General features: G+C 41.3%; 1 protein-coding gene across 2 annotated transcripts in view; it reads left to right on the top strand.

Annotated features, from left to right (window-relative positions):
• Bicdl1 (BICD family like cargo adaptor 1) overlaps window positions 1–27,311 on the top strand; it is a 94,307-nt gene that overhangs the window by 47,286 nt on the left and 19,710 nt on the right. For both annotated transcript variants that reach the window (XM_077105265.1, XM_077105266.1), the window contains exons 3-4: window positions 20,105–20,221; window positions 23,000–23,146. In XM_077105265.1, the coding sequence (XP_076961380.1) occupies window positions 20,105–20,221; window positions 23,000–23,146 (264 nt within the window). The remainder of the gene's footprint in view (window positions 1–20,104; window positions 20,222–22,999; window positions 23,147–27,311) is intronic.

The raw sequence follows: 27,311 nt of genomic DNA, 5'->3' as shown, positions 1-27,311 counted from the left end.
TCCCAAGAAGATGAGATTACAGGTGTGCACCACCGCACCTAGCTGGAATTGTATTTTATGTTCCCTAAAACCCATTATTTTGAGTTTATGTAGTAATTATGACTGACTGCCTCAAAAGATTAGAATTATTGGTGGGTCTCATTGTATAGAAATATATCAAAATTCACCATCATCAAATGTATAATGAAGGAAATTTTTTTAAAAATATATTATGCTTACATTTTTTAATACCTTTAATTAATTAATTAATTAATTAATTTTTATGTGGTGCTGAGGATTAAACCCAGGGCCTCACCCATGCTTGGCGAGCACTCTACCACTGAGCCCCAACCCAGCCCCACGAAGGAAATGTTTTAATCAGCTTTCTCGCAGTTCAGTGTTTTAATGTATGTACTTCTGAGTTGCTATTATTTTGTCAAGTGTGATCCCTAATTTGTTCACTTAAGTTTTTTGGGGTCCTGATTCAAATGCAGTGCTTTGTCTTATTTGGTGGCCAACGTGCCTTTGCCTTGCCTAAGGTGTTCAGTAATCCTGTTTTGAATGGTGTTGGTTCATTATTTGGAATGGTTTTCTTTGTTGTGTCTAGTATGTTAGATTTATTAATAATCATTTTGATTTATAGAGTGCCTTCTTTCTCATCTGGGAGTTCTAAGGTGATATCTTGTTTGTCACTGATTCTTTTTGGCTTGAAAATTATTATTCTGGCGTTTAAATGAGCCTTAGTCTGGAGGCTCCAGATTTTCATTTTTATCTTTTTAAGCTTCCCTCCTCCTGAGAATTTTCAGGCTTATGAGAATGCAGTTCATTAATATTCTCCATCATGGCATCCCAGATAGACGTGGAAGTTGACTGACAAAATGGAAGCAGAGGCAAGATTAAATAGAATGGTGTTTGGCAGTGAGACAGCGCCTTATACCTGATAGTCTGCACAGACGTTAACTAGTCAATTTGCCAGCACCTTGGAAAAGTAGGAAATGGGTTTTTATTTTTTATTTAGTAGCTGAGAAAATGAGATGATTTTAATCTCTTAATTCCTCCTGAGAAGTTGATGTTCACTTGGAAACAACTTTAAGATCATGGAGACATTCTGGTTTACATAATACATTTCTACCTTTTAACTGAATTTGTTTGAACATTTCATTCTTTGGCCTTCCATTTTTCTCAGAAAACACCTGAATCAACATCAAAGCTTATTGGTTTCATGTCCACAAAGCCAGTCCACAAGGCAGTTTCCAGAAGGAGCAAGCTGCCCTAGTTCCCTCAGCATCCTTGGAGAAACAGGAAATAGAACAGTGCAGCCCAGAACACTAAGCAGCATCTTGCTGCCCCGAAAGTGAACTGGCACCATTCATCCTGCACTTCTGAAGGCTCGAGAAGGCAGAGGCCAGATTGCTTAGCACCTTGCTCTTGTCCACCCAGTGAGCCAACAGCAGTTAGGAATAGATACCAGTAATTCGGGATCCCTGTCCCAGTACTTTTTCCTTACATCAGTCACTCTTTTCCTGTTTTCTCTCAAGATGGTGCTCAAAATGCTCTGTAGTATTCAGTTTGCTCAGAGGGCTACCTGTAACTACACCTTCTCTCCCCCATTGGAGAAAATATACTAAGCATTCTGAATTTGCTTAGTAATTTTTTTTAAGTAGAGGATTGACTTCATTACTTTAATAGTAGAAACAAATGATTTATGATGTATCTCACAATTGATCATGACCAGACACCGGTATGTTCATTATTAAAGATTTACATAAATATAATATACATTTTCAGATTTTTTTTTGAGAGAGAGAGAGACTATGAATCTTTTTTTTTTTTTTTTTTTGGTAGATGAACACAACACAACACAATGCCTTTATTTTTATGTGGTGCTGAGAATCAAACCCGGGTCCCGCCCGTGCTAGACGAGTGCTCTACCGCTGAGCCAAAATCCCAACCCCAACGTTTTCAGATTTTAAAAAATAGTATGTGGACATTGTCCACATTCTTTTAGTACATTTGAATTCTTACGCCAAAAAGAGGGGTTAGGGACATAGCTCAGTGGTAGAAAGCTTGCCTACCATGGGGAAGGTCCTGGGTTCAGTCCCTAGTACTGCAAAAACAAAAACAAAACAGTGATCTCCCTCTTCCTATCTGATCACATCCAGTTTTTTTTTTTTCATTGTTGATTTTGTTTCAATCATTTCTTGGTTTTTGTTGACTGATTATTGTGATCTTTTTGAGTAGTAGAGAGGTCACAGGGTAAATCGAGCCACTCTTACCTTTTGAAGAACCTACAGATTAATGTAAGTGAGGAGGCTTATTGGAAAATGTTGCAATGAGAAGTCAGTTGATCTCTTCAAAGTTCAGTTTCCTCATCAAAATAATAGGTTGGAAAATAAAAATAAATAGTGGGTTGGTAATACCTGTCTAACAAGTATTATTATGAGAATTTAATGAAATACTTTAACAGCACTTGGCATGGGTGCCTGGCTCAGGGTAAATGTTCAGTAACTGATAATTCGTTTTGCTTCTAGAGAACCATGCAAAACACTATCATTAGATACTTAAATTATAGGAAGACCTTTTTTATTTTTTAACTATGAATTGAGAGAAATGAGAACTGGAAGCTGAAATTTATAAGCAAAGGCTTCATGCAAGATGTAGGGTTTAGCCAAGTATGGTGGCTCATGCTTGTAATCCCAGTGGCTCAGTAAACTGATGCAGGAGGATCACAAGTTCAAAGCCAGCCTCAGCAACTTAAGCCCTAAGCAACTTAGTAAGACCCTGTCTCAAAAAAATAAAAAAGGGTCTGGGGTTGTGGCTCAGTGGTAGAGCACTTGCCTAGCACTTGTGAGGTGCTGGGTTTGATCTCAGCACCACATAAAAATAAATAAATAAAGATTAAAAATAAATAAAAAGTACTAGGGATGTGGCTCACTGGTTAAGTGCCCTGAATTCAATCCCTGGTACAAAACAACAACAACAACAACAAAAAGAACCTAGGGTTTAAAGGACAGAGGCTTGAGTTTAGTGGCAGCATAAGGATAAGGAGTGGATGTGATTGATCTATTAGGAAGAGTTTGGGCTCTCCTACTCTCAGGCAATCTCTCTGCCTTTTTAAAATTTCCACATACTGTCTGTGTTGCTTCCCCAGTGACTTCACAGGAAATAATTCTGCACCAACCCTATGGGTCTAATCCTTGCTAGCATTACTATTGTTTCCAAGGCAACCATCAGATGAACCATAATCTGTGTGAGGCAAGATGTTAGAAGTATTTTCATCAATAAATGCCCACTTTTCCTGGAAGAATGTTCCACTGGGAGATTACCAGGCTACTTAGTTGCCATACCCAAAATCTAAATTCTGCTTTTCCATATTTCCATGTTTGAACATTTAGTAGGAAATACTTTTCAGGGGGAAAAAATCATGCTGTGGATTTTTTTTCTGTAAGGAAATGGCATTATGCTTGAATTCTGTTTGAGTAGTTTATGCAAAATGAACATAGTGAGATAAATCTGATAGGACAAAAAGGATTTTTATCTAATTTGAGTAGAGTTTTCATGACTGTAGGTAGGTAAATGGGTGAAAATGTAAAAAATTGAATGATCAATCTTTAGCCCATTTTACTTAAATTATGGGGAAGATTTAAAGATAAAATTCTTAACATTTAAAAATAAAAATTTCCTGCTGAAAATGGAACCCATTATGTAATATGGGTATTTTACATAATTTGTTCCCCTTTTTAGACAACCTTAAGTGAGTTCATATATACCCATTTTCCTGTATTCAACAAATTTGTCTACTATAGGCCTTGTGTGATTTTGAGTATAGGAGATATGGCAGGAAACCAAACAAAGGCCCAACGTTTTGGGACTTATATCAAGGGCAAATAGAGAGGTGATAACTCAGTTAACACACTATATATCAAGTATGATAAATGGTATGAAGAAAAATTAAACAGAAGGGAATAAAGATTGACACAGGTAGGGATAGGGTGAAATGTCTCAGTTCATTTTCTGTTATTGTAACAAAATACCTTAACTTGGGTAATTTATAAAGAATGGAAGTTTATTTGGCTCACAGTTCTGGAGGTTGGGAAGTCCAAGAGCAAGCTATTGGCCCCTGCTCAGTGTCTGGCAGGGGCCTTCTTATTGCCTCATGTGGAGGAGGACCCCCCGTGGTGTGGCAGTGCAAGGGTCCCCACTCAGCTCGCTCTCCTGCTTTATTTTATTTTATTTTTAGATGTTGATGGACCTTTATTTTATTCATTTATTTATATGTGGTGCTGAGAATTGAACCCAGTGACTCACATATGCTAGGCAAGCACTCTACCACTGAGCCCCAGCCCCGGTTCTCCTTTTTCAAAAGCCACTAATGCCATTGTCGGGGCTCCACCCTCATGACCTCAGCTAATCCTCAGTATTTCCCCAAACCACCACTTCCATAAGAATTTAGGAATTACATTTCCAACACATTAAAACTTGAGCAACACATTCAAACCATAACAGTGAACAGTGGAGGCCTCTTTGATGAGATGACGTTTGAGAAGAGCCCTGAGTGAAGTGGGAACAGGCTTCTGGATACTGAGGGAAAAGAGGCCCATGATGAGGGATCCTGGTAGAAGATTACATTGCACAGGGCTGAGGACAGGAACCAAGAATGTGGTGGATAAAGCAGGATAAAGATGAGGTACAGTGGGGGAGGAATCTTGTAAACACAATGAGCCATAATAAGGACTGTACTGTATTTTGTTCTGAGAAAGTTTCTAGAGGATTTTGAGCAATGATGTGATCTGACTTGTATTTTAGAAGACTGTTCTGGGTCAGAGGGCAAGGATGGAAATGGGAAAAAAAGGATTTTTTTTATAATCCTGGTTAGGATTATAACCAGGATTAACCCACCAACTACCAACTGCAGGCTGGTTAGGGGGCTCTGCAGTTGGTAGTTGGTGGGCAATGTTGCTGGCTGGAACTGGGGTGGGAGAGTGGAGGCAGGGAGAAGTGGTAGGATGATAATTTACTTAATAAATACAGCACTAGGGGCTGGAATTGTAGCTCAGTGGTAGAGCTCTTGCCTCATATGCATGAGGCACTGGGTTCAATCTCAGCACCACATAAAAATAAATAAAATAAAGACATTGAGTCCATCTACAAATAAAAATTTAAATAAATAAATAAATAAATATAGCACTTATATGTTAGGCACTACTCGAGCGGCTTTATAAATATCAGCTCGTTTCATTCTCATAACAATCCTCTGAGGTGGACTTCCAAGGTTGAGTCCTCAGGATTTGTGGTTTGTTTGGGTGTAGTTTATGAGGGTGGGGAGGACAAGGAATCAATGATGATTTCTGTTTGGGGCCTGAAATTCCTGAAGAATGAAGTGGCCCTCTGCCAAGAAGGGGAGACTGGATGTGGAGCATGTTGGGGTGAAGGCCCTAGAATCAGGAGTTCAAGTGTCGGACCTGTTGAGTTTTATGAATCCCATTAGCTGTCAAAGTGGTGTGCCAAGAAGGCATTGAATATAGGAGCCTCAAATCAGAGGGGAGTCAGTACTGGAGACACATTACAGAAGATCTCCAAGCATTCAGAAAAAGTACCAATTTGATGTCTGATTTTGCTGCTAACCTAGCCTGAAAGGACATGAAGCAGTCTTTTCCCTTGGATATCATTGGCTTTGGTATCAGATCTGCATTTGAATATGGCGCCATCATTTCCTAGTTAAGTAATCTTATCTATGTGTCTTCAGTTTCTTTATCTGTACAATAGGTTAACAGTACTTATCCAATAGCTTTAAGACAAATCGTATTAACATGTTACACAGAACAGTGCTTGGACACAGAAAGCGCCTGATAAATATTTCTTATTTTCCAGTTCCTGCGGTGTAGTTAGTTGCATTCAACTCAAACTAACAGAACACAACCTTCCCTTCTCATGTGAAACAAGGATGAATGTATAGTCTACTCATACTTTTTTGGGGTTGCCTACTTAATGACAAGCTCCAAAAAAAGAATTTCAAGCTGGGAGTGGTGTGTGTGGGTGAGGGGAGTGCCTGTAGTCCCAACTACTTAGGAGGCTGAGGCCTGAGGGTCACTTGATGCCAGAGGGTCACTTGGGGCCAGAGGGTCACTTGAGCCAGGGAGTTTGAGGCCAACCTGGGCAACATAGTAAGACTCTGTCTCAATAAATAAATAATAAGGACTAAAGGTTTAGCTCAGGTGTAGAGTGTTTGCTGGGCATGCATGAAGTCCTGGATTTGATCCCCAACATTGTGAAAATTAGAAAAAGGATTTCAAGTCCATCTCCTATAAAAATAATGACCTTATAAAAGAAAGGACTTTAGTGAGGTTTTTAAAGGGCATGGGGTTCTGAGTAATAAAAGATTACTCGTGCAAAAGCAGAGTGAAGTATAGGTAGAAGCACTGAGCAACAAATCCTTGGATTGGTCATGGGTAACTTACATCAAAGCCTGAGTAAATCTACTGGAACCATGGCAGTAACCCCTGGGAGGAAACTGCACTTCGCCAGGGAGGGGCTATTTAAGTCAAAGGGAATTACCTCATTAATTCCTGTCGATCCTGGTGGAACCTTGCTAAAGGGGCACTTCTGGGGTGCCCCTATACTTAATCCTATTTCTGTTTTCTGTAGTCATTGCTGGACTATCACAGAAAGGACTCATTCATGATTTGGATTTTATCTCACAGAGTAAACATTTGAGCACCTACTATGTGCTATGTACTTCATTAGGGAAACAGATAAATTGGTGATGGAGTTCTTGTCCTCGTGTCCTTTATGATCTAAGAGAAAACAGTATGTGTGACATGTGCTGTAACAGAGCATCATAGTGCTACAGATAATGTGATTTCACCTTTGCAGAGGATAAGGTCATATAGAGGTCACCTCTGAACAGGGCTGTTAAAATGACAGTTTGGGAAACGACTTCCCAAAAGTCAGCATACCACAAGCACAGTCGTGGGACATGGCACTTGGGAGAAAAGGCATAATTTGATCAGTAGTCTAGTGTGTTTGGTGATGATGAGAAGAAAGTGGCCACCAGTTTAGAGTGTGGTTTTTCCCTAACTCTTCTCCAGCTCCAAACAAGAATATTTTAAAACTCTAACCACTTTTTTATGCCTAATTAGGTCCCTTGGTAAGTCCTAGAGCCAAAAGAAAACTTTAAAATACTAGAATTTTCTTTCCTTATTAGGATTAGATATGACAGTTATTTTTTGAGGGAGTCCTAAATGTGGCCCCCTGACATCATGTGTCTTGTGGTGGAGGCTGAGGGTGTGCCACAGCCCGTCCCCATCACTGTCCTGGCTCACAGGTTGCTGAGTAGAATGCTGTTCAGTGTGTGACCTTCCCCCAGCCTTTCTGGTTACCATGAGAAGGTTCTCGGTTTCTTTTCCGGGGATCTCCATTTAATCTCCTTTTAAAAGCATAAACAGTTCACATTCCAGGAAGTCCGTAGTACTGAGTATTTTCTACCCTGAGGAAAGAAGGAAGCCTGTTCCAGGGTGGATGTCTTCTTGGAGACTGTGCAATGCCGTATTTCTCCCTAGCTCCCTAGATATTTTTCAGGGTTTCTCTATTTCACCCATCTCTCATGGGTGAAAGAGTCCCTAAATTCCTTGCAACTGCTCATTTGGGGCAGTCACTCTTCCCATCCTCCATCACTTCCCGGGCCAGATTTCCTTAGCTTTTTCTTCTGTATCTTGTTTATGTTTAATTTGTTAGTCTGGCTGTGGCTTGCAGTCATGAAGATGAGAAAGACAGTAACACAACAGCAGTCCTAAGCTCTTTCCATGTGTTAACTTCCTTTGCAACCTTATGAGTCAGGTGCTACTTTATCTTCATTTTATATTGAAGAAACCAGGACATGGAAAGTGAAGCAGTTCTCCTGAGATCATGTGGAGAAGAAAGATCATGTTCTTCCTAGATTTCAAGGTTGGAAGACTTTTCCCACAAGAGCTATATCTTATTCATCTCTGAATCCCCAATTCAAAACATAGTTAAGCAAATAGTCCATCCATGTAGGAATTAGTGCAAAAGGCTAGGCCACCCACTTAACACACCATTGGGTCATTTGGGTTAAAAAAAAAAACAAAAAAAGAAAACACAAAATTCAGAGTAAATCAAATGCTGTAGTTGTGAAGACAGTGAGTTGGAAATATCTGAGGCTGATTTTATGAATTCTTTTTTTTTTTTTAATGTTCATTTTGTAGTTGTAGTTGGACACAATACCTTTATTTTATTTATTTATTTTTATGTGGTACTGAGGATCGAACCCAGGGCCTTGCATGTGCTAGGCGCGTGCTCTACCACTGAGCCACAACCCCAGCCGATTTTATGAATTCTTATAGAACTTTTTAAAAAATAAAATTTAAATATCTATTCTTTCTGACTGCAGAAGACTTTTTCACTAACTAGCAGCAGGGATCCGACTTTGAATAATCATCCTCTTTTCTGAAACAAAGCAGATTAACCAGATTAACAATTGTCCTTTTTTCCCCCCCTTAATTAAAGCTTGTGCCGCTGGAGTTGCTGATGTTTTCTTCTGAAGGATTATATTAATGATAGTGATTTAAAGGATGATAGCAACAAAACTGTTATTGTGCTCTAATTTCAAAGTTAACTCAAATAAAATTAGACATAGGGACTAGGGGGCTGGGGATATAGCTCAGTTGGCAGAATTCTTGCCTCACATGCAAAAGGCCATGGGTTCAATCCCCAGTACCAAACAACAACAACAACAAAAAACACCACCAGCTCTTCATTTGACTGCTCTTTTGTTTCAGAATTATTTATTTCTGCACTAATCTTTCTTCTTTCCTTCTCCTAATTTTGAATTTGGATTGTTCTTTCTTTTTTAGTTCCTTGAGTTGCACCATTATGTTGTTATTTGAAAAAAAAAGTTTTTAAAATGTGGGCACTTAGAAGTCCCTCAGGGTTTTTTTGTGATTGAAGTTATTTTCCTTTTTTTTTTTTTTTTTTTTGAGGCGGGAGTACCAGGGATTAAACTTGGGGGCACTCGACCACTAGGCCACATCTTCAGCCCTATTTTTGTATTGAATTTAAAGACAGGCTGTCACTGAGTTGCTTAGTGCCTCACTTTTACTGAGGCTGGCCTTGAACTTGTGATCTTCCTGCCTCAGCCTCCCGAATGGCAGGAATTACAGGCGTGTGCCATCATACCTGACTGAAGTTATATCCTTTTGCTCTTAGTATAGGATTCTTTTAGGCTTTTCTTTCTTTCTTTCTTTTTTTTTTTTTTTTTTTTTTTTTTTTTTGTAGAGCTGATCCGGTGGTGATGGGTTCCCTCAGTTTTTGCTTGTCTTGGAAAATCTTTAATTTCTGAAGGATACATTTCTGATTTATTTTAGGGTTGGCAATTTGTTTTCTTTTGGGACTTTAGAAATATTATCCCATTGTAAGTTTCCTGAAGAGACGTCTACTGTTAGTCTAATGGAGATTCACTTACAAGTGACTGGGTGCTTTTCTTTTGCTATTTTTAGAATTTGTCTTTTACTTTTGATAATTTGATTATAATAAGCCTTGGAGAGGATCTTTTTGGTCAAATATAGGAGGTCCTTTGTGTTTACTGAACCTGGATGTCCATATCTTTCTCAAAATTTGGAAAGTTTTCAACAATTATGTCATTGAATAGGTTTTCTATGTTTTTTCCCTTTTCTCTTCTCTCCCTGGAATACCCATGGTGTAAATGGTTGTTGACTTAATGGCATCCTGTAGGTCTTGAAGCCTTTTTCAATTGTTATAATTTTTTTTTCTCTTTTAATCTGAGTTGATTGTTTCAAAAGCCCTATGTTCAAGCTCAGAAGTCTCTGTTTTACTATTGAAGCTCTCCACTGAATTTTTAAATTTCATTTATTGAGTTCTTAAGCTCTAGGATTTCTGATTGGTTCTTTTGTATGATCTCTGACTCTTTGCTGAATTCTCATTCATATCATGCACTGTCTTTGTAATATCAATGAATTGTCTGTTTTCACTTGTATCCCCTTGCATTGCCTTAAAAATCATTTGGAATTCTTTGTCAGACAATTTGTCTATTTCCATTTGGAGTTTGTTGCTGGAGAGGTACTATTTTTCTTTGGAAGTTTGTTGTTGTTTTGGAGGTGGTGTCTCACTGTATTGCCCAGGCTGATTTGAAACTCTTGGGTCAAGTGATTTCTCCTGCCATAGTCTCCTGAGTCACTGACACTACAGGCATATACCACCATGCCCTGCTTGAGGTGTTATGTTGCCTTGTTTTCTCCATGCTTCTTGTGTCCCTACATTGGTATTTGCCCATCTGGCAAGTCACTTGTCTCTATCAGCTTTATGGAGTGGTCTTCATAGTAAAAGACTTTCTGGAGGAGATGTGTCCTACGTATAGATTGGGTATGTTGTGTTGGCTGTAGTCTCAGGTGGGTGCTTGACTATCCATATAGATTTTTTTTTTTTTTTTTTTTTTTAAAGAGAGAGGGAGAGAGATAGAGAATTTTTTTTTAATATTTATTTTTTAGTTATCGGCGGACACAACATCTTTGTATGTGGTGCTGAGGATCGAACCTGGGCCGCACGCATGCCAGGTGAGCATGCTACCACTTGAGCCACATCCCCAGCCCCATATAGATTCTTTAGCTATACTCAGTGTTGGCAATGTCTGCAAGTGTCTCTGGCCTAAATTGCAGAAATTGTGGAAATGCATCAACAGCTGGGATGCAATGCCATTCAATGGGGGAAATTTGCTGGCAGATCCGGTTACAGTGTGCCCAGCTGCTGGTATAGGGTACCTATCAGTTTCCATGTGTTGTATGAGGTGGGGTTACCCCACTGGGCAGAGTTAGGTGTGATGCATCATGCCTAGTAGTGAGGTCTAGGCTGCACTAGTGGGCCTATTTAGAAACCTGTCCACATCTAAGATCTGCGTAGGTGACTTTGCAGGGCTTCTGGGGATCACCCTGCTCAAAGAGTCTTTCCTTCTGCTTCCTGTGGGAGAGTGAGGCTGAACCTCTGCTTCTCAGGGTCTCAGTGTGCTGAGCCACTGAGAAGGGCTGCTCAGCTTCATGGGGCATCATTCTCCAGACAGGATCTGTGCTTTCCTCTATCAAGTATCTAGGGGAACAACTAATCTGGGATTTTAAAAACAGAATTAGACTTAAAGAGAAAATACAAAAACAATACAAAAATTCTCATACAGCCTTCGTATCCAGCTTCCAGGGTATTAATATCTCAGTAATCATAATACTGGTTATCAAAACCAGGAAATTTATATTGCAGCATTACTATAAAACTAATCTATGTATATACTAGAATTTTGCAAGTTCCCCAAAAATGTCCTCTTTCTGGTCCAGGATCCAGTGTGAACTCCCATATTGCATTTAGTTGTCATATTTCCTTTCTCTCCTCTAATCTCTGATAGTTTCTCAAGTTTTCTTTGTTTTTCTTATACTTGATAGAGTATTGTTAAAATTCTGTAGGAAATCCCTCGGTGTGGATCTGTATGTCACAGATAAGCCAAGGTTATATGTTTTTGCCAAGGGTAGCATAGAGGTTCAGAGTTACATTGTCTTGGCATATCATATGAGGGATATGCAGTGTTGCTGTGTCTTTTTATTGGTGATGTTAACTTTGATCTCTTGGTTAAGGTAGTGGCTGCCAGTCTTCCCCACTCTATAATTACTATTTTTCCCTGTGAAATTATCTTGTGGGGAGATACTTTGAGATATTGTAAATATCCTGTTTCTCATCAGATTTTTTTTTTTAAGAGAGAGAGAATTTTAATATTTTTTAATTTTTTTTAGTTATCAGCGGACACAACATCTTTGTATGTGGTGCTAAGGATCGAACCTGGGCCACACGCATGCCAGGCGAGTGCTCTACCACTTGAGCCACATCCCCAGCCCTTTCATCAGATTTTTGCCCACTGATTTTAGCATTCATTCTCTGTTTCTTGCCTACAATGGTCTTTACTGTAATGCTTACATAGTGATGATTTTGTTTCCATCATTTCTTCTTTGTATTCATTAGAATCCTATAAGGAAAAACAGCTCCCTTTCCCTTCATTTTTCTGTTCAATCATTTGTCAATATGAACTCATGAATATTTATGTTACCCTGTGTATCTTAACCACATGATTATTTGTGTATTGATAATGATGGTCCCAGCCCCAGCCATCAGGAGCTCCTTTGGGTTGACTTCTGTGTCAGTTTAGTGTGTCACTATCATTTTTAAAGCACTTTCTTTCTGTCTAGTACCATAAAATGTTCCAAGTGCAACTTGTATTTTTCCTGCCCCAAACCTGGAACCAATCATTTCTCCAGGGAGTTTTGGTTCATATATTAGACAGTGGTATTTAGAAACTAAGATCCGAGCACCAGGTGTCCTTATTGCTACTAGGGTGTCATTGTTTTTAGGCCTCAGAGGACAGAGCTAAGAAATAAGTGTGTGTGCCCTAAAATATACACACAAACACATCTGTATTCATTTCTCAGTCTCTCCATATATATTTATATTAAAAACCACAAGTTCATGGCTGCTCTCTCTGATTCCATTCCAGTACTGTGTGGTTCATTCTAGCCTTCCTTCTTATTTGTAACTTCTTTTTCTGTGAGAGAAAACACTGATTCTCATGATCCATGGTATATTTACTCATTTGTACAGTTTTAATAAACATGAATCAGTAGTTTCAGAATTGCTAACTCATGTTCCTGAGAAACAAATTAACTACAGTGCAGCATCTTTTCTCTTGAACCTTGTACTGTGCAGTCAAAACAGACTGTTTCCAGAGTTATATGGTTAGTATTTTCTTCTCCAGCCCTTCAAGGGTACTTATGTTACTCATTTGTACTGCAGTTCAGTTGTTGTTGCATTGACTGGTTGTAATTATTTGCATGTGTGAAACATGACCCATGGCTCTGTCATTAACCTGTCAACTCTTTGATGCTTTTAAGTGTGTTCTATTTATCTAGCATTTTTTTCAGTAGGAGGGTCAGTCCAAATAACCTTGTCTTCCGTATTACCATAAATGAAGAATTTCCTTGGAAAATCTTATTGTCTTCAAACATTAAGGAAAATAGGAGCCAGGTATAATGGTACACGCCTGTGATCCCATCTACTTGGGAATCTGAGGCAAGAGAGTGGAGAATTTGAAGTCAACTTCAGCAATTTAATAAGACCCTGTCTCGAATCAAAAATAAAACGGGCTGGGTATGTACCCTAGTGGTAGATCACTACTACATGTGATCCCCAGAATAAATTTTAAAAAGTATTAGTAAACTAAAAATGCATGACAGACTTCACTTCTGAGCTTTATTTTTGAAAGGCTTTTTGGAGAATTAGCATACTCGAGCCTAACAAGAATAGTAAACTATTTTTTGCATTTATTTATCATCCAATAGATAGATATCATTTTTATTACTATGAACACCTAAGAGAGTAAAGAGGAGGCTTATCCTATAAAATGTTAGCAATAGGCTCATGGTATCCATTGCCAAAATTGAAAGTTTTTAATAGTAAAACCTTGAAAATCAGAAAATACAGTCGTGGTTAATTGACTTGAACTTGCAGTTCAGCAAAAACTAATCAGAAACTCATTTTTGGTTCAAATTTGGTGTAAACTTTTTCTAATATATGTTAATCTACCTTTCTGATACAATAAAGAGGTTGTCCATTCCACTTCTTACACAAATGTAAGTTCTATCACCCAATGACATGTGTTAATCAGTGAATGATAATTGCAAAATATGGGGATATCCCAGATGCTGAACAATTGGGAGGCTTATCTTGTAATATATTAGCAATAGGCTGTTAGCAGTACGCTCATGGCACTTATTGCCATGAAAAAGTAATTATAACCCATTGGAAAGGAAATTATAATCCATCTACTTGATGGAATATTATGCAGTCATAGTGATAATTAATCAGCAATAGTAATCTGGAAATGATTTTGATAAAAAGTTGTAAGTGAAAAAAGTATGAATAGTATGATTATAACTAATAATACACATACAGAAAGATTGGAGGAAATCAACTAAATGTAACAATGTTTTTAAATACCTATATTCTATAGAAGGTTTTGTTACATTTAAACTTTTTTAAAAAATTAATTACTTGGGCTTGGGATATAGCTCAGTTGGTAGAATGCTTGCCTTGCATGCACAGGGCCCTGGGTTCAATCCCCAGTACCACAAAACAAACTAATTACTCTTTAAAAAGTGTCCTAAGGTGCCAAAAAACAAACACTAGAGAAAAGCCTGCCTTTTTTAACAAATGGCACTAGGAAAACTCGGTATCCATATGTAGAAGAATTAAACTAGACCCTTAGTTCTCACCCTGCACAAAAATCAACTCAACATGGATCAAAAACCTATAAATTAGACCAGAAACTTTGCAACCCTAGAAGAACATGTAGGTCAACACTCCAGCACATTAGCACAGGCATCGACTTTCTCAATAGACCCAGGAAAGCTCAGGAAGTAATGCCAAGAGTTAATAAATGGGATGCCAATCAAATTAAAAGGCTTCGGCAGAGCAAAGGAAACAATTGAGAATGTGAAGAGAAAACCTACAGAATGGAAGAAAATCTTTGCTAACTACTCATCTGACAGGATTAATATCTAGAAGACACAACTCAAATAACCCAATTAATAAATAGGCAAATGAATCAAACAGATACTTCTCAAAAGAAGAAATACAAATGGAAAATGTTCAACAGCATTAGCAATTAGAGAAACACAATCAAAACTACACTGAGATTTCATCTCACGCTAGTCAGAATGGCAATCATCAAGCATAAAATTAATAATAAATGCTGGAGAGGATGTGGAGAAAAACAAATTCTTTTATACTGTTGCTCAGATTGTAAGTTGGTATAACCACTGTGGAAATCAGTATGGAGATTCCTCAAAAGACTAGGCATGGAACCACCATATATGACCCAGCTCTGCCACTCCTTGTTCCGGAAGAATTGAAGTCATCGTACTCCAGTGACACATGCACACCCATGGTTACAGCAGCACTGTTCACAGTAGCAAACTATATAACCAGCTAAGATGTCTATCAAGAGATGTGTAGTTAAAGAAAATATGTTATATATACACAGTAAAGTTTTATTTCATCATAAAGAAGAATGAAATGTTTTTTGTAGGAACATGGATGGAACTAGAGACCATCATGTTAGGGAAATAAGTCAAACTCAGCAGGTTACAGGCTGTATGTTTTCTCTCATGCGCAGAAGCTAGAGAGGATAAAAAAAAGTGGGGGTGGATCTCAAGAAAGTCAAAAGGAGATCTGTAGAGAAAAGGGATCAAGGTGGAGGGGAAGGAGGGAGGAGTAACGGGGAGTAATATTAGCCAAATTATAGTGTGATATTGTGTGCATCTATGGATATATAACAAATCTCATCAGTATGTACAACTATATGCACAAATAAAAAAAATGTGGAGAGCCATACGTGGTGGCACACACCTGTTATCCCAGTGGCTTGGAAGGCTGAACAAGGAGGATCACAAATTCAGGGCTAGCCTCCACAACTTAGTGAGGCTCTAAGCAACTTGGTGAGACTCTGTCTTAAAATTAAAAGTAAATGGGGCTGGGAATATGGCTCAGTAGATAAGTGCCTCTGGGTTCAATCCCCAGGATCAAAAAAAAAGCGGGGGCGACATGGTCCTAGAGCAGTAGTTCTCAACCACAATATTTTTTGAAAATTCTCTTCTTATCTAATATTAGGGTACTTTAAAGGTTGTTGCTGTAATGTCACTTTCAGTTTGATAAGCATTTTGAGTGAGGAATGGAATGGAAAGGGGACACTCTTGTGTCAAGTCTGACTAGAGGCGGCCTTTGAGGTGAGAACCCTAAATCCAGCACTTAGCATTGCCAGTAGGACTTACCTCAGTCTCCGCAGCTTTAAGTGGGAAACTTCAGGTTCCTACTTCTTCTTCTTATTATGAAGATTAAACAAAATAGTAAATGTGAACTACTTAGATCCAGGTCAAGCACATGACAGTGTGTGAACTATTGCTATAGCTGTCATCATCATCCTGTCACTCTCACTGCCACTCCCAAGGTGCCCATGGTCCGTCATGCTTTGGTAGCAGACAGATGGAAATTTTCTGTACTAAAGTAAGACTTGATTCTTCCAGCATAATATTAATATGATAGATCTTTCCTGCAATAATTTCTAAGTTAATTGTTTCTTTTTATTTTTCCTTTTGACAAATGAATGAATGTTTGTGGGTAAATAACGCAGTTTCCTTTCCTCCATTTAATACAAAACATATAGTTAATGGTTTTGCCTTGGCCAGTTTAAACAAACGTAATCTAAATGTTTCAGTTTGGGAGAATGTTCATTCGTTGCTAGTCATGTCAGTAAGAAAAGTAATTGGGGAACATCTCTGCACAATATAGAGGAGGTAATGTGTCTGCAGTGGTCCTCTGACCGAATTGCCCCATCAGGGAGAGAGAACTCACTGTCAGAGTGTTTCACGCTGGAGGATTGGTTGAGTAACAGTAACCCAAGCACTAGGATAGGTCAGGACCATGTGAGTGTTAAACTTCTTGGCATTCTGTTAACAGAACTAGAGTTATTTCTAGAACATTTTCTGTTTTCTGCATACAGTGAAAGTTAGAGATTTAAGTTTTTAAAGATACTGGAAATAAGTAAAGATTAAATGATTTCATAATACCCAGCACAGTATTGAGAAGTAAGCATTTTGTACAATAAATTGATGCCACAACCATGGAGGAAAGTTTTTTCAGTACTTGTCAGAATGAATGTGCATATTTTTTTACCTAGAGATTTTACTTAAGGAATGTATTTACTTATGGGGTATTCTGCAAGCATGAAGATGGGTGAACAAAAATGGGTTTTGCAGCAATATTTATAATAGCAAAATAAATTTTTGGAACACTCTTTTAAGTGTTCATCAGTAGGAAATAGTTAAATCATCATGTATTTATAGTTTAAGTTATGATATACTTGTTTAGCTATTAAAAAGAATAAGACAGCTGGACACAATGGCACACGCCTGTAATCCAGCAACGTGGAAAGCTGAGACAGGAGGATCACAAGTTCAAGACCAGCCACAGCAACTTATCGACAACCTATTTCAAAATCAAAAGGGCTGGGGATGTTGCTCAGTGGTTAAGCACCCCTGGGTTCAATCACCAGTACCCACCCCCCCCAAAAAAAAAAGGCAGATCTACATATTGAGATGAAAAGATGTTCATTTATATATAATACACACATGTATTAAACACAGGGTCTTGTGTATACACACTACCACTGAGCCATATCCCCAGCCCGAAATACATGTATTTTTAAAGGGAAGGTTTTAGGTATTGTTATACATAGGTGTGAATAGAATAGAAACTTTCTAGGAAGACCCACAAGAAAAATTTGTGATAGTGACTACCTCTGGGGAGTGACAGTAATGACTAGGGGTAAGTGGAAATTAACTTTTGTTTAATTTTTTATTTTTCCCCTCAATCTGAACATCTGCTGCTTTTATTATAAGGGAAAGAAATTTGGAAAGGACAAATATCTGACTAAAATCTTGGCATCTATTTTACATTTACCCATGATTACAGATGTTGAAAGGTTTTTTTGTTTCGTTTTTGTTTTTTAGTTGGACAGATGCCTTTATTTTATTTATTTTTTTTATGCGGTGCCGAGGATCGAACCCAGTGCCCCACACGTGCTGAGCCACAACCCCAGCCCCTGTTTGTTTCGTTTTTAATGATATTTTTAATTGTACAGAGTACCATATAATTCAAAACATGTATACAGTGTATACTGAGGAGCTCAAAGGCACAAACATGAAGTGCTGAGAGAGAGATGGAAATGCTAATTACCCAGATGCTGGATTTTGCTTCAACTCTTACTTGCTGCCTAATCAGGGACAGTGAGTAAAACTCATGATTTGAGAAGTAAATCATGCCTGTCATTTTCTACTCTATTTAAGAATGAACCTCCCACCACCCCCAGGAAAGGTCTGCATACAGAGGCCAGTGATTCCTGCTTCTTCAAGCTAATAGAGATTCACAAGAGAAATGTAGATTAAAAGCCTTTGAAAGTCATACATCTCTAGGCACATCTGAGGAGTCACGCATTGAAAGGAAACATAGTTTTATAGTTTAGTGGTTTAAGAGTCAAACTGCTTGGTAAGAAGAGACAGATTTCCATTTCTAGAAAGATCACTTTGAGCAGAGACTTATCTACAGAAGCATTTCTTAGAATAGCTGAGCTTGATTTGTAGACTGAGCACATCACTTTGGCTTTGAGAGTCAAGTCAAGGGGGTGGTGCCAGGGATACCATTAGCTACCTGAGTTACCCAGTGCTTTGCAAATTCAACTATGTTTAAAACCCCAGAATTATGTACAGGCAATGAAACTGTAGCACATGAAAGGGTCCTCCATTCCATTAGAAGACATTCCGGGAGCCTTAAATGAAATTGCTTAGTATTTAAAAAAAGAAAAGACTAAATTGAACTCATGTAAAGTTTGGTTTGGGTAGTGAGCAATGGAAAAGCTATTTAAAAGTACAAGAAGGCAATATTGCAGTCCTACTCTGAGAGTGAGAAGCCCAGAGTTTATTATCCTGATGGTCTCACCTGCTGAAGTCCTGGGCAGGTTCCTTCACTTCCCTGAATATACTCCCTTGTTGGTGAAGAAAAGGGTGACAGGTGAGAGAGGACATTGAAAGCATTTAACATAATAGTTCTTGGCATTTAATAAGTACTCAGTAAATGTTAACTAACGTTAAAATAATGTTTAAGTGAGACATCTAAAACAAGCCAGTGGTGTCTGAAATTAAACTTGGAATATAAAAGAAAAAGGTGTTTTAATTTGGTTTTATTGTTTTGTGTTTTGTAATTCATTGTTTAAAAAAATAGAAATAGGTTTCTTATGTGACTCTCAAGTGAGGCCATGTGTGCTGAATCTGTGGAACCAAAAAAGACAATTAATTATATAGCACTTGAAAATAAAGAGAACTGCTGAAGATGTGACCATTACAAAGAGAGGCTCATTAAGCAGCTAGCCAACCATTTCAACATTATGATCACCATCCCACCTCCTTAAAGCCATTTCTAACCATCCCAGTACATGGTGATCTCTCCCTAAGAACCCATAAAGCTCACTGACCCCCATCTGGCCTCAGAAGATCACTGAGGCAGTTACTTGGCTTGTCCAAGGCTCTCTGTAGAGCAGCCTGCAGAGCCCTCTGCAGTGGGGTCAGTCTGAGCCTTCAGGAGGCCAGAGTTCATGTCTTACTAAGGGAATCTTCTTTCAGAGGACCCCCTGCAACACTAGAGAATAAGTGGGTGGAATGGAAAAGAAGCAAGCACCTCAGTCAGCACTCCCTCAGAATTATGTTGCAATACACAAAACAAAAATGTTCTTGGGGAAGGAATGGCCAAAATCTTAACAGATACAACAAGGAATTTCAAATAGTGACAGTGTTGTTGCACTCTTGGTGCACACTGGTAATCCCAGAATCTCGGAAGCCTGAAACAGAGGCTTACAATTTCGAGGCCAGTCTCAGCAATTTATGCCCTAAGCAACTTAGCAAGATCCTGTCTTGAATAATAAAAAGGGGTGGGGATGTGACTCAGTGGTTAAACACCTCTGGGTTCAATCCCTGGTACCAAAACAACAGCAACAACAAAATAGTACCAGTGTTGAGTGGAAGTAAGAAATGCAGGCAGAGGTGATTTGCCTGAACCCAGCCGAGCAGGTGGATTGGAGAAATAAAGGACTCTTAAAACTGAAGGTGTATCTGTCATTACTTCATATTAAATACTGAGGCTTTCTCTTAAGGTGAGGATGTTTGCTGAGTTTCTAAATATGCAGAATAATAATGATAACATTTAAGAGCCCTTTCTCCTGGACCTGTTGCTTCTAGTCGATAAGGTGGTCTTGGCCCTAAACAGTCATTGATAGTGGGGGTGGGGTGTGTCCTGCTTTGGTGCTACAGAACAAATGGATTGTGGGTGGGAAGGCAGCTTCTCATCCGGAACTCCTTATGGAATGGAAAGTGCAAAGAGATGCTTGAGAAATGAAAGGCAGGCATGCTGGCAGACTTCCTCCCCACCTCCGAATCGGCTCTGAAGGTCTCCTCTGTTGCAGGCATCAGAAGTTGAGCGGCAACTCTCCATGCAGGTCCACGCCCTCAGAGAAGACTTTCGGGAGAAAAACTCGTCAACCAACCAGCACATCATCCGGCTGGAGAGCCTGCAGGCCGAGGTGAGCCTGCTGGCAGCCGCGCATGGAGGGAAGCGCTTTTCTCCTTGGAAGCTCTGCACCAGAGTCTTTGGATAAGGAGCGTCTGAGCTGAGAAACAAAAGCCTGCTCTCTAGAAAAGGGACTAACAGTCTCTAAAGAGAGACGTTTCTCTGAGAAACTGAGGAGCACTTGATGCTTGCTCCTCTGTTGTCTGGAAGAATAAAGGTGCTGAGAGTTGCTGAGGGTGTTGAAACCATGGGTGACCTACATATTACTGAGTGTGTCAATCCCTCCAAAAATACCCTGGCCAGCCCCACATAAAAGCTGGGGAGGGCATCTTCCCTTTCTCCACTCCTCCTAAGTCCAGTTCAGTCCACCTTAGTAAGGTCTGCTATTATTCCTGTTTGTAAAGTGAAAGTAATAGAAGTTTCTGTGTCATAGGATTTTTGGGAAGATTTGCTAGTTGAGTACATAGAAAGCACTTTGTATGGTCCCAGGACACAATAATGTCACTGAAAGCACAAGAGAGGCCAGGCATGATGGCCAGGGTCTGTGACCCTGAGTGGGTCACGGGAGAAGAAAGCCACACTACAAGAGCAGTACTGTGATCATCCAGCCCGGGGGTAAGGAGAGGATGAGGTCACTTCAGCCTGAGCAGGGACTTGCCCAGGGGAGGCTTCCACCCAATCTGTTCCAAGGACCCCTGATCCCCTTTGGCTAAGTCAGACTTTGGGGGATAGTCTAGAGCCAGACAGAACGAGCACCCTCCACTGGGGCCAAGCAATCAGCCATTGTGGGGCCTGAGAAACCTCATCGGCTCCTTCTCTGCTTCATAAATGACCTGAGGATGTTTTTCCTAAAGCCTGTCAATATCTTCTCTTTTCTTCTGCCTCCCATCCCCTTCCTTCCTCCTTTCCCTTGGCTTTCCTACTGGTATTGAGCAGCAGGTTCTTGAAGTAAGTAGAGTTTGTACCGGTGGGGTTTGGCATGCCTGTCTGTGACTGTGCGTGTGCATGATTTGCCATTCAGTTGCCCTGGCCAGGCTCTGGCTCCTTCCAGTTGCCCGTCTTCCTCTTTCCCCTACTTGCTCATTCACTTTTTCTAAACCCTCAGGAACAGGGTCATTCCCAGGAATGTTTATTGCCAGATTTGGTCATGTGTTTCAGGGTGTGTAGGGTGGAGTGAGGGAGTTGGCAGCGTAGTGCCAGTTCCTTCCTTCATCCAGTGACACTACCACTGGAAGCCACGCTGTGAAATTGTTCATTTCAAATATATTACTTCATGTAACTCTGCACCTCTAAGAGTCTGTTGTATACCAGAATCACATTACCTCGTTACTCCACCACTCCACTGAGGGAAACTTGGGAAACAGATGATCCATGGGAAGGAGAACTTGAAGGTCAGAGGGTATTTAAATGAAAATGAGCTAGAGGGAGAATTCCCTTCATACTGGTCACTATGTTCCACTGTCAGGAATAGTGGTTCCATTCACGAAAGAGGCTTGCTCCTTTTGGTCTTTTACCCAGGTGCACACTTGAGAGACAGTATTTCTTTGTTACCTGCCATCTGATCTCTCTGGATAAAGGCCACATACCTCCTTTCCCCAGGACAGAATCCTCTGATTGATTGGTGGCCCTGTGAGCAGAACTCTAGTGCAGAGAGTGAGAACAGCTAAGAAGCAGGGGGGAAAGGGTTCTTAAGCTCCGAAGCCATTCCAAAGTCTCAACCTGAAAAGGTCCTGAGGCTGGTCCCCAGAATTTGCCCAAGTAAGAGCCTTAAAAGCATGATTCTCCAGACCACGTAAGGAGTATTACAAATGTGCAGCTGAATATGAAACCAACCTAACAGGGAGCTAATAAATGGGAGGAGCTGAGGGGTCAGAGACCTGCAGGACCCCAAAAGTTCCCCCAAAGCCAGTACTGCTTGAGAAGATGAGAGGGCTTTCCGGAGTCCCTGAGCAGAGTGGTGTTCTGGTGAGGCATTGCTGGCCTTGGGAGCATTGGCTTAGCTTTTCTTCCTGCAGACCTAGAGGCCAGAGAGGATTAGACATCTCTTTCCTCTGCTTTCTCCTTGACATTGAGGAGGTAGACAGACCTGTCGACAAGAACATGCTTGTAGGAGACTGACTGGGTACTCAGTGGGTGAATTAAGTCAGCCTTTTTCACAAAAGGAGAGTTTGCTTCTATTTACAAATTACTCGGTCAGGTATAAGGCGCTCTGAGTAATCAGTTACCCACAGTCCCTCTCCTGTCCTTTCTGGGCACGGGCTGATGTAGGCATCACTTTGCCTTCTGCACCCTGCTCTTTCCTCTGTTACCTCAGCACCCCAGGTCTGAGCTGTGACTTCTAGTGCCCAAGGAGCCAACTGTGGGATGAGGATAGAAGAAAGCCAGCAGTTGTGAGCACACAGTGGCTTCAAAAGCTGACCTGGGCATTCTCTCATGCTCATGTCTTGAGAGGGAAGAATAGTTCAGAAGATCAGGCTCTCCCCACCGCCTCTGAGGCCAGGCCTTTTCTGTCTTATCTCTGGAATTTCCAGAGCACTAACCATCCCTTCCTCTGCCTGGCAGCCCACATTCCAGCCCTCACGGCTGACTCCCACCCCCACCAGATGGTTTTCTAGAGGGGAGGGGCTTTCTCTTCCACCCAGGATTTCATCACTCTTCTCTCTGAGGTGGTGGCCCTCTGAGTCCTAGGGCACAGCACCGAGAGACACGTGCCTTTGTCACTGGGGCTAGTTCCTCTTCTTACGTGCCAGGTGTAACTCCACACCACCCCTCTGGCTTTTCACCTTTTCAGATCAAGATGCTGTCAGATCGGAAACGAGAGCTGGAGCATCGTCTCAGTGCCACCTTAGAGGAAAATGACCTGCTACAAGGGACTGTGGAGGAGCTACAGGACCGGGTGCTGATCCTGGAGAGGCAGGGCCATGACAAAGACCTGCAGGTACTGGGCAGAGAGGTTGTCTTTGGGGGACCAGGACCAGACAGTAAGAGCAGTTAGAAAAAAAGGGGTTGGTGGGAGCAAGTGACAGGTTTCACTGAGGACCTGTTGTAATTCCCCGGGACACTCACTAACTAGCCCATGGCCAGAGAAGTGCACCGTAGGTCATCTTTCCCATGTGTTCTGAGCCACTGGCCCCTGGACAGTTTCATGCAGTTCTTTCTGGGCTATTAACGTGGCTGGAACACTGGGAGAGTCATTCTGGCCTCTCTGCGTCTGTGAAAACTGCTAGATTTCAGAGGAAGCCTGTAGCTGTCTGTCCTCAGCCCACGGGGCTGGCTGTCCTCAGCCCACAGGGCTCTCTGCAGCTGCCTTTCTAGTGGGGGATTTAGTTGGCTGGCACAGAACAGAAATCAAGAAGCTGCCCACCGAACACAGCAAGACATAATTCTGTTTCTGCCAGTTGCAGGAAAGGCACAGCCTGACCCTTTTGTGAGTCTAATGAGTCTTTTTTTTTTTTTTTTTTTTTTAACCTTCCTAAAGAAAATGGTTCCATAGCCATATTTGTCCTTATTTGGGAACTACCACCAGGTCTCAGATGAATCCCCAATCTTGTCAAGAAACAACCCCAAATAAAACTTTGACAAGAAACAACCCCCAAAACAAAAGTGCATTTATTCCTAGCCTCTCCAGAGGCAGGGTGTACATGTGCTACCAAGGTGCTTTGCTGGACTGGCCTGGGACTGGTGATCACTGCTCTTGGGACTCCTTGAGCCTGGCAGGAAGCACACTGGATTGCAGCAGTGTTTGCACAGAGGTGGCTGGCCAGGTGATGCTTGAGCACCTCAGGGATCCCTGCCCGAAACCCAGGCCATGGAATTCCCACTGGGCTCACGGTTAGGCTGTTTGGAAGCCTATGTCTTGCACTAATATCATCTATCAGCTGCCACCTGAATGCTGAGCCTCTTTGAGGGACAGTTAATCAGCAGTTTTTATACTCTGGGTTTTTATATCTTTGGCTGGTAACTTTTCATGTAGTAGGACCCAGTAGTCATTGAGTAGAAACTGGGGCTGCAGCACAAGGCCCTGGATTCCATTCTCAGCCCTAAAAAAAAAAAAAAAAAAAATTAAAAAATGGTGCTAACCAAAGCCTCAGGGCAGTTTTCTAAATGGAAAGAAGTGTCTCATTTTTCAAGGTTGATGGTGATAGTAGCAGTGAACACTGCCTGTCTGCAGGGACAGAGGCCTTCACGCGCATTGTAAAGCTGAAGCTTAGAGAAAACAAATCATCCAGAGTTATATACTAAATCCTTGGTAGAATCGAGACTAGAACGCTTCCACCTGGTTGACCTTTTGCTTACCTGCCCCTAAAGATATCATTTGACCATCATTTGTTATCCCCTTAAGCACTGCTGAGGGCTATTGAGATGGAACATGGAGAGGAAAAGGGAAAAAAGCAGGGGCTGGGAATGTGGCTCAAGCGGTAGCGGGCTCGCCTGGCATGCATGCGGCCCGGGTTCGATCCTCAGCACCACATACAAACAAAGATGTTGTGTCTGCCGAAAACTAAAAAATAAATATTGAATTTCTCTCTCTCTCTCTCTCTCTCTCAAAAAAAAAAAAAAAAAAAAAAGGAAAAAAGCACAGAAAAAGAGATAAATGATGCCTTCCTAGAGAGACTTTTAGTCTAGCACGAATTCATAAGAGAGAAGTCCTTATTTCAAATCCGTATCTGGGAACTTGGAGATGGGGTAAAAGGGCCAGGACAAGTATGGACCCCCAGGTACTACTGGTACAATGGGCTGTGTGTCCTGTAGCAGAAAGAATAACAGGTCAGACCACAGGCACATGCTCACCATCTGCCTGTTCACTCTCTTCTGACTAGACTGTAGAGTGAGAGCTAGGACAAGTCAGGCAGTTCCCACTTTGTTTGGAAGATCCACATTTCCAGCTAAATTTTTATCTTTCCTGTTTATGAAAAACTCTTCCTAAGCTGCAGCAGTAGTTACTGAAATGACCTGCCCTGACAAAGGAGTAAAAATTCCATTTTACTCGGGTAACATGAAGTTGTCCTAAACCAGATTTGAGCCAGTGGCCTTGGAATGCGTTTAATCCCATGATCTTAAACCCTCAGTCAAGGGGGAGCAGAACACTGAGCAGGCAAGGTAATGGGCCTGCCTCTACCAGGGGAGTCTCCTTTTGATCTCTTTCACTATGGGATTAGGGGTCCTGCTGTCAAAAACAGATTTTTAAGCTACTGACCTGATACAACTGAGTACCGAGTTTATATCAAGCATTTTGCTAAGCTCTTAGTACCCAGTAAAGAAAATCTGAATTGTTCCTCTAAGGACAACTTAGCTGCCCTGTTTCGTAGATGTGCATGGGGCCTAACCCCAGCATGGTGGGTTTCACTAGGAGAGCATCCACCCTCAATCACTGCAGGTGACCTAGGAGGCAGGTGACCTAGGAGGCAGGTGACCAGGGGCCATGTGCCCTAAGGTACATCATGTTACCTCACACTGAAGTCAGAGAGGAAAGTGCCCCCACTTCTGCTCACTTGAGAATTGTGAGCATAACTTTGTATAAACACAAAGCATTTAATGTCATCCCTGTTTATACCTAGAAATATACTTGGTGTCATCTTCATTGTACAGAAGATGATACTTATTATTTTAGAGAGTTCTCACAGTTAATGGACTCTTCTCTGGTGTGGTTTGGCTTTTCTACACATATCTGCCCAGCTGGTTGACTGAATCTCTGACCAGAGAACCAGACCTTTCTTGATCTTTTGTTCTTTTGCTGTTATAACTAATTAAGCACCTTTGAGGGTTCATGAGTAATTGAACTAATTTTGTCCAGTGCATAAGAACCGCATTTGTCTGTGCGGAACTTCTCCTGCTGAGATGTACATGGAGTTGTCTAAAAACTAATTATAGAGCATTTTGCCAGCTTAGTATGCTGTTTGTAATTGTGCCAAATGCTTCCTAGGAATGCCTACACACACACACACACACACACACACACACACACACACACCAGTAATCCTGATTGTTTTCTTGCTGAATTTCCTCAGAACCAGAGCTGGAGGAGTCCCCATGGTGAGCAGGTATTGCTAGTCCATGGGAACCAGGTAGAGCAGGCCTGCCAGTTCCTTTTTCCACTTCTGAGCAGCCAGGCTCCAAACCCTTCTAGTTGGGGCTCATTTAGGCCACTGGTTCCATTGACCAACCATTTCCTGTCACTAATGGGTGAAGGTGAGGCTCCCAGGGCACCTAAAGTACTGGCTACAGGCCTGGGAGTTTGCTTCCTCCTTGAGAGTCAGAGCTCTGAGTTGCTGCTGGTGCCCCCACAGTCTGCCTCTCTCAGGAGCCACAAGATGACTTGGCCAAGAGTCCGGAAAGCCCAGTGCAGCATATTCATTCATATTCATTTTCTCTCTCTCTCTCTCTCTCTCTCTCTCTCACACACACACACACACACACACACACACACACACACACGGAATTGAACCCTGGACATTTTACCACTGAGCCATATCCCTAAGGCCTTTTTTATTTAGAGACAAGTTCTCCTTAAGTTTCCTAGGGCCTTGCTGATTGCTGAGGCTGGCCTTGAGCTTGGGACCCTCCGGTCTCAGCCTTCCAAGTCACTGGGATTACAGGTGTGCAGACCACTCCCAGCCCCCTTCTCCTTTTAATGGAACAAAGATGGCCCCAGGAAGTTCTTCTCCCAGTCCCCAGAAAAACATCTTTTAAGGTATGGGGAAGTGCAGTCCATGAATCTGTGAATGTGACAAGTACAAAACACTGTCCCTGTGCCTGGCCACTAGCACACTGGCGAGGACTCTGCAGCTAGGGTCTGCTGTGTGAGGAATGCACAGGGAAGAGGGCAGCACTTAGAAGTGATGACTGGGTGGTCCCTCCTGTGCAGGAGGGGTGACCTTTCACCAGAGCATGGTACCCTGTGTGGACTCCAAGAAGAATGCGGAGTGGCCAGAGGAGTGGTGGTGAGAGCAAGGAGGAGCCTTGCCAGAAGCTGTGGACCCTGCATGGCTGTCCCTCCCTTCATCTGGTGACCCTTCCTTTCTCTGAGCCTCAGTTTCATTGTCAGGAACGCGACATGTTTGGGTTCATTGATATCTGGGGCCTTGTCAGCTCTAAAAAATGTA

Source organism: Callospermophilus lateralis, chromosome 1, assembly GCF_048772815.1.
Source record: "Callospermophilus lateralis isolate mCalLat2 chromosome 1, mCalLat2.hap1, whole genome shotgun sequence".
NCBI lineage: Eukaryota > Metazoa > Chordata > Mammalia > Rodentia > Sciuridae > Callospermophilus > Callospermophilus lateralis.
The sequence above is the reverse complement of the archived record's forward strand: the minus strand, read 5'-3'. Positions and strand labels throughout refer to the sequence as shown.